This window comes from Akebia trifoliata, chromosome 3 (assembly GCF_017979445.1).
Source record: "Akebia trifoliata isolate Shusen 1 chromosome 3, ASM1797944v1, whole genome shotgun sequence".
In the NCBI taxonomy this organism is placed as follows: domain Eukaryota; kingdom Viridiplantae; phylum Streptophyta; class Magnoliopsida; order Ranunculales; family Lardizabalaceae; genus Akebia; species Akebia trifoliata.
The window spans coordinates 1,509,087-1,519,396 of NC_141377.1; the positions used below are offsets into that span (position 1 = coordinate 1,509,087).

At 35.4% G+C, this 10,310-nt stretch overlaps 1 protein-coding gene across 2 annotated transcripts; it reads right to left on the minus strand.

Moving 5' to 3' along the window:
* Positions 1–339: 339 nt before the first annotated feature.
* LOC147405401 (DEK domain-containing chromatin-associated protein 1-like) lies at positions 340–9,992 on the minus strand. 2 transcript variants are annotated; one of them, XM_086433150.1, is made up of 11 exons: positions 9,242–9,992; positions 9,112–9,145; positions 5,283–5,362; positions 4,406–4,465; positions 4,085–4,195; positions 3,925–4,005; positions 3,759–3,836; positions 1,626–2,145; positions 971–1,053; positions 852–882; positions 340–743 (listed from the first exon to the last, which is right to left on the minus strand). In XM_086433150.1, exons 1-11 carry the CDS (start codon positions 9,680–9,682, stop codon positions 565–567), a joined length of 1,698 nt encoding a protein of 565 aa, XP_086289276.1. In that variant the 5' UTR covers positions 9,683–9,992; the 3' UTR covers positions 340–564. The 2 variants fall into 2 exon arrangements, with proteins under 2 accessions (XP_086289276.1, XP_086289275.1); XM_086433149.1 differs by having other exon boundaries at positions 3,759–3,842; positions 9,242–9,991.
* Positions 9,993–10,310: the final 318 nt, after the last annotated feature.

Genomic DNA, 10,310 nt, shown 5'->3' on the forward strand with positions numbered 1-10,310 from the left:
TTCATCGTCAGGATGTGCAATATGACAAGTTTTATACAAGATGTCTGGTTTTGGAAAGATAACCAATCATTTTCTGCTAAAAGATTGAAAATGAGGACATTTTGGTCAGTTAATTAATCTATTAGAGAAGACTGATGTCAAAGGGGCATTTCATTATCTTGAAAACATAGGAAACATCTCATATATTCCCCAAAACATGGAGGGGGCATTTGTAAAATAATCCGAAACACCAAATGGGTCAGATCGATGTAGATTCAAATCGAACTTTGTCCGTCATATCCTAGATCCAACCATTATATGAAGCTTTTCCCATTTATGTCCCTACTTTAAACCATTACATGAAAATAAATCCACTACTTACTACTATCAACAGTCTCCCAAAAACAAACAATAAAAATACGACTTCGATGAGAAGAGATGTACATCAAAGACAATTCAACAAGAAAAATAAATAAATGAATCCTAAGCTGAACTACAAAGGAGGAATAAAAGCTTGTCAGTTGTACACAAAAATGGTTTTAACAGAAGCATTGCCCACTAACATATAATTAAGAGCTGAACAGTCTAAGCATCATCATCATCATCTTTATCTGATTCCTCTCCCGAACCATCCCCGTTCTCCTCAGCATTTTCATCAGCCTCCTCTCCTTCATCTTCTTCATCTGTCATGTTGGTTATTATCTCTTCAATTATATTTTTCACCTCCGCTTTTCGATGCATTAGGTCCATACCAAATTGGGTCCCTATCAATCAAGCAGGTTTTTAAAATTAAAAATTAAAAACTTGATAACAAAAGTTAAAATGTGCTAGAAATTATTATTTTCATTGATAATTAAATAAAGTACTCGTACCTAGCTGCCTCAGAATATCAGATAAAGTTGCCTGCATTATAAAAGGTTGGGTGTTCGGTGAATAATTTAACCAATAAAGAGTGAACCACAAAAATTACACTGTTATTGACACAACTTACAGTATTGAAGTCCACTTCTTTCAGTATATCGCTCACGGCAGCATGCATCTCTTCTATGCCAGGTTCTGCCTTAGTGCCTTTTCCTAGTGTCAAAAGAAAATTGGAGGACTTTTGAGGGCAATAAAATGAAACAAATTAAATTGTTTTGTAAGAGATTAAACTAGATTTTAAACTGTCCAAACATTAGATCTCAATTGGATAATCATATGCAAAATCAAACCACATTTCTTTGAACCATGGTCTCAAATCTCAGTTTAACGTCTTGTCTATATATTTATATGAAAATAATTATAATTGTTTTTTTATAAAATAATGTAGATCAGAATATTTTTTTATTATAAAATCATATTTTATTTAGAAAATAAATGTTTAAATTCTATTATAAAAAAATTAATTATTTGCATTAAAATATATAAAATCCCAGTTGACTCAGACTAGTTTTACTAACAGATCTGAGATTTTCAAAGTATCATCCGAGTGAACTCATTTATCTCGGGAGCTTATGCAAATGTGAGATGCCATGTCTATCCATCTTGTTCATGGATGATACCAAGATGACTCAGGTGAGACATCTAGGTCTCGGACAAGATTTAATACCATGCTTTGAACTACACCTGTCAAAGTGTACCATATGAAAAACCATAAGGTAATATACCTCGTTCCTTTCCAGAAAGTGTTTGGCTCGGCTTTTTTTTGGAAGGCATTTTATCTTTGGAAGATGCACTCTGGTCCTTGCTTTTCTTTTCAACCACTTTTTCCTTTTTACTTGCCGACCTCTTAGATTTAGAAGATGAGACAGAAACCTTATCATCAGTTGTAGCACCTTTTTTAGAAGAACTCCTCGGGGCTTTTGTGGGCTTTGTAGGACCTTTTCCAGATTTCGCAGAAGTGCTCGCCTTCTCAACAACCCTGGACTTGCCCTCTGAGGACTTCTGTATGCTCTTCTTTCCAAGATCCTTCTTTTTCTCTGTCTGCTCCTTTGGTTTCTCTTCTTCCTCTGATTCTTCATTCTCCTCACTCTCTTCTTTCTGACCCATATCGCCTTCACCATCTTCATCAGAAGAATGTTTGGTGTCTGCAGACTCAGCTTCACTTTCATCTTCATCCTTAACTTTCTCCTCGGTTTTGGGGGAATTCTTTTGTTTCTTCTTAACTTCGAGGCTATGTTTATGTTTCTAGGTATAGAATATTGTACAAAAAGCCAAAAAACAAGTAACCATGAGTGAAACAAAGGAAGATATAGAAAGAACATTTTGCAAAACTAGTCAGGAAACGGTTATGAAGAACGAATCAAATTCAGTTTTCATAAGGGAGAGATTTTATCAATCAGCATTGTTAAGCATTAGAGATGCAGACAAAGATACAGATGCACTTAGGGCAATCAGAAGCTAATGCAAAAAAGTTAAAATCAGCAGTGGCTATTGGTTTTATAAAAAATGAATATTACAAGCACAAGCGCACAACATGTTTTGAATGCAAGATGCCAAGAGTGGCAGCTAAAATTTAAACCTAACCTAAAAAAATTCACAAAAACATCAGATATAGCCAGATTTGATTGAACCATAGAGTGGTTCCTTAATGAACTTTTGCTACAACTTCATGTTCAACAGTATTGGGACAGGTGCCCATGGTAAAGATTGACCGTGGTAGGGGACGCATAAACAGATATTGTTAAACGGATGATGACAACATATGTAATAGAAAGGAACGAAAGAAGTAGAAGGGAAAGAAGCAGCTCACCATAACTCAAAAACAGTTGTTATCTACCCTTCTAGCTTAATAAGAAACCTAAGAGCAATACAAACCAGGGTGTCTACAACAATCAAATGAAAAAGGGCATAAAGAACACATTTAATCAATATTGGCAACATTCATCGACTTCAAAATGTTTGGCGATGTTTCATATTAGAAACAAATCTAAAATCTAATTGCAACAAATCTAGAACCTCATAGCTTGAGAATAAGAGTTCTTTTTCTCTTTTACAATTTACAACTAGGACTAGTTTGCTGGTAAACCATACCCTCATGACTGTACTGCCGAAAGGAACAACATTTTACAATAGTTACAAGGAATGAGAATAATAAGCATTACATAGCCTAAGTTGGTGTACATATACCAGCGTACCTGAATAAGATCTTGGTTGGTTTATATTAACCATAGTACAGCAGAATAAGATTTTCCTCTTGACCTCCTTTGCTTTTGTTTTTTCATAATAAATCTTAACTCACAAAAAAATATAATATTATTAACAATGTCCCTAAAATAAACATGCGCAAACACGAACCATTGTGCGGCCTTCTCAACCTCCTTTTGCTCATAAATAAATCCTTATATCTATCCCTACCCCATAAATATGTGTGCGTACACTGTGAGTTGGATAGAAGTGAAGAAAGACCATCAGAATTTTCAACTACCCACCCAATAAAATGAGATTATTAACAAACTAACATGGCAAGAACCATTTTGAAGTCAAAATATTGAATATAGCCATCCTTTATGATTGCTAGACATGTCTCATCATACTTACAAATATTAATCTACTATGAACATCTTTACTCAAAAATAAAGTTAATGTGTCCATGACAATCAAAATATTCCTAAATGAATTACACAACTCCATTATGTCATAGAGGCCGCTACCAATACTTGGTACAGTATATGATATGTGTTACCATTTACTGAGAATAAAAAAGTTAAAAGTAAAATTTCTATATTAGAACACTACTGAGAGAAGATCAGTCTTGGCACCTCCTACAAAGAAAGGATATCCATAGAGGGAGGACAAACCTCAGCTAGCCCTGGAGTGTCATTTCTGTGCGTCGTATCAGTACCCACTGAGGCCTTCCTCTTACGCTTTTTACCTTTCTGCAACTGAAATAAGTAATAAACTTCACCACATAACTTAATCCCCGGAACCCAAAAAAAAAAAAAACTGAAAGTAATAATGCAAAACCTGTTCTTTATCAGCAAGAGAGACTTCTGTTGTAGCATGTGGAGATTCCAAGAACTCCAATAACTTTGCTGAGAGTTCTTCCTGGAAGCAGTAGCTCAGTCTAATAAAAATAATAATTCACAATAATAGATCACTAAGGCAACAGATAATATTTACCAACCTTTCTTGTTGTGGCTCTAGAAACTGGGATATTGAGCACATCACAGAAATCCAACAGTTTTTCTTTCACACATTTATCAAGCTTGTCCTTCACTTTTGCCCTTTGCTTTTCCTGAAGAGAAGAAAATGTTCAGCAAATAAGAAACTGAGGTTTTGAGCTGAATGTTGACATTTTAATCTAGAAATTATCAAAATTTTCATCCATCCAGCACTGCTTATTGTATATTTTTTTTCCTCCATAACCTCAAATTCACAAGAGCATAGTCTGCAAACTGCAGTTAAATAGTGATATAATTAAAGAAAATTTGGCCCATTACGATACCTCATTCTCCACCCACACAAAACCAGAAAACTGGTTTATATTTTTCTTCAAAGTGTGTACCTGCAAAATAAATTTGGTGATTAGTTCCTGACAAGAAAATTTAGGGTCAATAGAAAATTGACAACTAAAATTACACGAGTCTTTTTTCTTTTCTTTTTCTTTTCAAAATTGGCAGTCCCTTGCTTTCTCTGCTAGGAAAATGTTTTGTGGACCCTGACTCCCTCTACTGTGTTGGGGCATTTGGACAGGGGGAAACTGTCGGTGGTTCAAAGGAAAGCACTCAATTCTGGAAATTATTTAGTTATAGTGGGCTTGTTGTTTTACTGGTGTAAGGCTTCTAAGGAGTTCTTTGGGGTTTTCTTTCAGGATCTATTAGTTAGATGGGATTCAGTTTGTTTAGGAAGGATTCGGGATTAATTTGTATCTGTTCTATTGTAGTCTTTTGGCTTTTTGTTTGTGCTGTTGGTCTCGCCTTGACCTCCAATACAATTTTGTTCATCTATCAAATATCTATATAAAACACAACTGTAGGTCCCACCTTTTGCTACAGTTATGGGGGTTAAACATCCCATCCATCCCTTAGTGTGGGACCCACTGTATTGCCTTCTCTCTTCACCCCTTCAACCTTATCATCTTTCCTCTCCTCCCCTCTCCCTTCTACCCTCTTTCCAATCATACCCTTCCAACTACTATGTTTCCATTTTTACTCCCTTAACCTACAAAGAGGATGCTCGTGCAGTAGGTTATGGCACGAGAGAACTCTAGTATATATAATATGAACAAGAGAAAGGCAAATATAATAAGCAAGAAAGAAAGATGGATTAAACTAACTAGTCCAGAACACCAAATAAACAATGTACTAAAAAGATAAATTCACCTTGGTTTTCTTCCCAAAAAGAATTGTGTGAAGCATCTGCAGGTTGTCGTCAGGCTTTCTCTTTGATAACTTAAAAGCCACTGAAACAGTTCACAATATCAGAGAAACTTGCAAACAGACCAGCCTGCTATATCAAGAAAATCAAATACAAGCAAATAATGCCTAACATTCTGGAAATAAATGTTGAGGAAAAATTCTGCCTCAAGATGCATCAATGATCTTTCAGAGAATAAAGAATTGAGGACACCATTAATCCATAGAACTCTTGGAATCTATCTCAAGAAGGAAAGAAAAAAACGAAAAATGAGCAATATTGAAAATCCATTTGTTCAATCTTTGTCACCCTCAACAAACTCTGGTATACAATGAAAAATACATATTCACAGGGCAAAAGAAATGAACATGTTCAACTTTCATGGGATACTGTCTGTTTTCTTTCTTAAAGAGGAAAAGCTCTTTTTGATAGATATAGATTTCATTGAACTTACCTATAAAAAAAATTAAACTTAAAAAAGGATAATATGAGGTCAAGGGGACATATCTATACAAAATAACAAAAACAAAGTGATCAAACCCCACCACCTTACACTCCACCCAGGCACACCATCTCCCAAGTGAACATAAAATCTTCAAAAAAAGACCTGAAACCCCTAAAAACTTTGTACTAAAGGAAAAAAAGAAAACCTACAATGCTGAGGATAACCACCTGAAATGAGTGATCCTTCCCTGCAAATATGTAGTTATTTCCTCTCCTTCCAAATTCCCCACAAATAACATAAAAGGCCAAGCTCCATAAAATCCTCTCTAGAAATAATTGCCTTGCAATGCCAGCTTCAAAAGAAAGGTGATATTGAACTAGGGAAACACTAGTCAATATGGACACGATAAATGAAATGGGACCAAATTGCACACACAAAATTGCAACGAAAGAGAATCTGATTGACAGATTCACCACTAGCTTTGAATAAAGAATCAAAAACTATGGAAGTAATACCAAAAGCAACGATAAAATTCAGTCAATTTTTTTTCTAAAGCTGCCAACCAAGTGAAAAATGCTACCTTTGATAGGACTTTGAGGCCCCAAACAACTACTATTGGAAATTTTGAAGTTGAAATGTATGCAGGGGATTAAAAAGTGACATAACTAGGTTATAAAAAAAACCATCAGCTCCCACACCCGTAAGTCCTCGATCAACAGCATGTGGGTCCCACATTATGTGTTACCTTACACAACCACATCAGCATGGTTTCCCATCATATGTTGTTGAAAATGGGTTTCAAGAAAATCTATTCTCAACAAACACAAGCCTATCACCTATTCAACCACATAAACAATATACCCATGGCATAAGTTATGGCCCACAAAGCTTTGAACCTAAGTGATAGCTACTAGCTAGCTGTCAGGTTTTCGTTTAATATGAGAAAATGTAATATATTTAATTGTTTAAACAACTGTAGTGAGGCGGATAAGGCTATAAATATGTGTATGTGTTTCTTGTTGATTCATTTAAGGTGGCTCCAGCTTCTGCTAAACCATGTAAACAGCCATTTAATATTATTGCATTAAGGAGGATGAGGAAGGGAGATGGATTCAAAGAAGAGATGTGATTCAAAGAATGCAAGGTGAGAAGGAGAGCTTCAACTCTGAAACGTGTGAGAGTTGTCCAGCACCCCTCCCCATTCTAGGTCATGTATATCTAAGACCGACGGATATGACATGACAAAAAATGCTCTTCAAGAAGAATTATAGTAATAATTTTGTTTCCCAATCCAAGTTGGCAAGAAATCCTAGTCTACTAGGTCTAAGATGTGTGCTCCAACAACCATGAAATCCAAATACCCTTTTGAAGCCCGATAGCATAAAATATGCAAATATTGACATCCAATGCACTTTTTGATGATTTATGAGATCAAGTCCTTTTTCTAGATAGAGCTATACCAACTACTCATATTTTTTACTAATTTATAGAGACCAATCAAAGATTCACTTCATTTTCGATGAAGCACATTTCATATCCATACACAAGTGCGAAGGTTGAAGCTTGCTAAAATTTGTGTCAATGGTAAGGGTAAGAATATGGAGGTCCACATCCCATCATCATCATCATCAAAGCCTTATCCCAAAAGATTGGGTCAACTGAACAAATAAATTATGTCTAAAGCCATGTCTTCCATTGAATCAAGGGTGCTCATACCCATGGTCCAAGTTCCCGTCTCGATTCAATGTTTGATTATCAAAAAAAAACACAACGATATTGAAACATTCCAATAGATTTGATGCATTAATAAACATTTTAAAATGTGTCTTTCAGAGGATAATGAGTTCAAGGGGCATGTCATCAGTTTGAAAACTCCAGGATTTCTCAAATATTTACCAAAAAATGGAAGGGCTTGAGAAATTGACCATGTCTTTCAGACATTACTAATGTCAAGAGCATTCCATAAATTCAAAAACAGAAGTATCTCACACAAAAACGCATAGACAAGAGACGAGCATCCAGAAAAAAGAAAAAAAGAATTGACCTCAAAACTCTCGAATTGAATCAACTCTGAAAATCCAAGTACCTCTACCTCTCTCTCACATAGAAATCGACACTATCAAATATGTTAATTGTGTGTATGTTTCATCTTAGAAGGTTGAAAAGCCAAAATGTCTCAACTAATACATTCTGAGACAAGACAAAACAAGATTTAAACCTTCCTCATACCCACTCTCACTACCTCAATCCGTGTATTTTGGTCTTGTCCTCCCTGTTCTAGAGCTTTTAACTTATGGATTCCTCTTAGATTGTAATAGACCTTCATTGCACATGACCAAACCATCTCAAACAACTTTCTCTTAGTTTATCACCCATTGGGGCTACTACAACATTCTCACAAATTTATTAATTTTAGTGTATCTTCATTGTAATCTTTCTTTATATGTACTAAAATTCTTATATTCCATCATCACTATCATCCAATCAGGTATGCTTCTTCGTATCCTCTCTTACTACCAATATCCACAATATCTTCCAAAGAAGAAGATTAGCCCCAAAGTGACACTCTTGTAATTCATAACTTTTCTTGTTCTAACAAAATTCACATTAAAGAAAGAAAGAATGGAATATACCCGGCAAAAAATTAACCAATTCTATTCACTCATATTAAAAAATGAAAGCAAGATTAAAAAAACATTGAAGTTTTAGGCAAGAATAACACATGTTTATTATAGAATGGTGTCATTGATACCAGTGCTATGTATGCTGGCATTTTCACTTTGATTCTTTTCCTATTATAACTGCTTATCCGTCCTAGTGTTTCCATAAATCAATACAAACCATTTCCAAGTTCCTAATATAGTCTTTTTTTAATCCGTAAAAATTATCTTCATTCACAATCATTATTTACTCTAGTGATAACACTCTCATATTATATCGTCAAATATAAGAGCTTAAAAAGGGAAAGAGATGTACACATACAATCTCTTGCACACAAAAAAAAAAAACCATTAAGCTTCTAAAAAAGTGATATTCAGAAGTGAACAAAAGGGTACCACAATACAACATAATTTAATTATTCCAACTTCCTCATACAATATTTTTTACAAGAGAAACTCCACCCAGTCATAAAAATGTTATTGAATCTCAAGTGCTTGAAATTTTGAATAAAAAATCCCCATGCAAGAAATAAGAAGCACTGCCATCAAAATATAAAATCCTTGAAAAACTAGATTCTGTTTTTTGCAAAAACCCAAAACCTAAACAACAAAAAATACTTCCCATAAGTTCAATCAGACTAAATGATCAACTAAAAGTTATATTAAAATAAAAATTCTGTAGTAATATACCATTTGGAATATCTTTCAGCTGTGTCCCATGACCCTGAAATCATAAAAACCCCATTTGTTAACAAAAAACCTAAATCCAGAGCGACAGGGTCACCATATGAGAGAGAGAGAGAGAGAAACACTGTGGTACCTTCTGAATAGACAACCCTTTAGGTGTCAGGGCCTTTTCCGAAGACGGTGCGGAATACCGTTCGACAATTTTCCTCTCTCGCGCAGGTCTCTCAATCGGTGTCACTGGTTCTCCAGAAGTAGTCGAACTCTTTTTTCTCGATCTCTTCTCTGTCGATCCTTCCGTTAATTTCTTCGACTCTCCATTTCCTTCCTTTGAGCTTTTCTTCTGTCTTTCTCTCCTTTTCTTCTTGTTTCCTTCTCCCTTAACCTTACTCTCCTTCTCTTCCACTTTTTCGTCAGAAACATCTTTCTCTTCTTCCATTACTGAATCTCCATCTTCCTTCTCTTCTTCCATTGCTGAATCTCCATCTTCCTTCTCTTCTTCTGTAACTTGTTTCTTCTCTTCTACTGGAGAAGGACCTTCTTCGACTTCGTTCTCTTCTAGGGTTTCAGAAGCCATGGAAAGTGAAGAATCGACAACGACTAACAGATCGTAAACAGATTTTATTTTTCCAAAAGAAGAAATTAAAACCCTAAAAGTTCGAAGTTGCAGAAACCCTAGCGAGATTGATCTGAGAGAGCGCAGTGCGCACCCTTGGCTAGAGAAGTAAAGAGACTGAGAACTACTGAGAGTTCTACGGGTGTCGGAGAGCGAGAAAAAAGGGATTTTGTCTGAAGTGGATTTGAAAGAGAAATTGGATTTGGATTCCAAAATCCAAATTGGGGGAAAATTAATAAAGGCGCGCTCAATGGTTGGTTTCAAATTTTAGATGTGAAAATTAGAGCGCGGACTTTATAGTTTGTATTGGGGTTTCGGCCTTGGTCTTGGTGGGAACCATGGTTTTGTGAACTCGGTGTCCCTGCTCGGACTGAGTCAAATGGTTTAAAAACCAATTTAATTTTTATTTAAATAATATATTTACATTTGTTGATGAGCCGTGATTTTCTGACTCGAAACTTTTCGCTTGGTCGACGTGGCAAGAGCACAGAACCATAGATTTATTTTCTTCGGGATACACAAGAAAAAAGACCTACGATTCTGTGCACTTGCCATGTCAACCGAGTGAGAATTTTCAAGTCATTAGTAT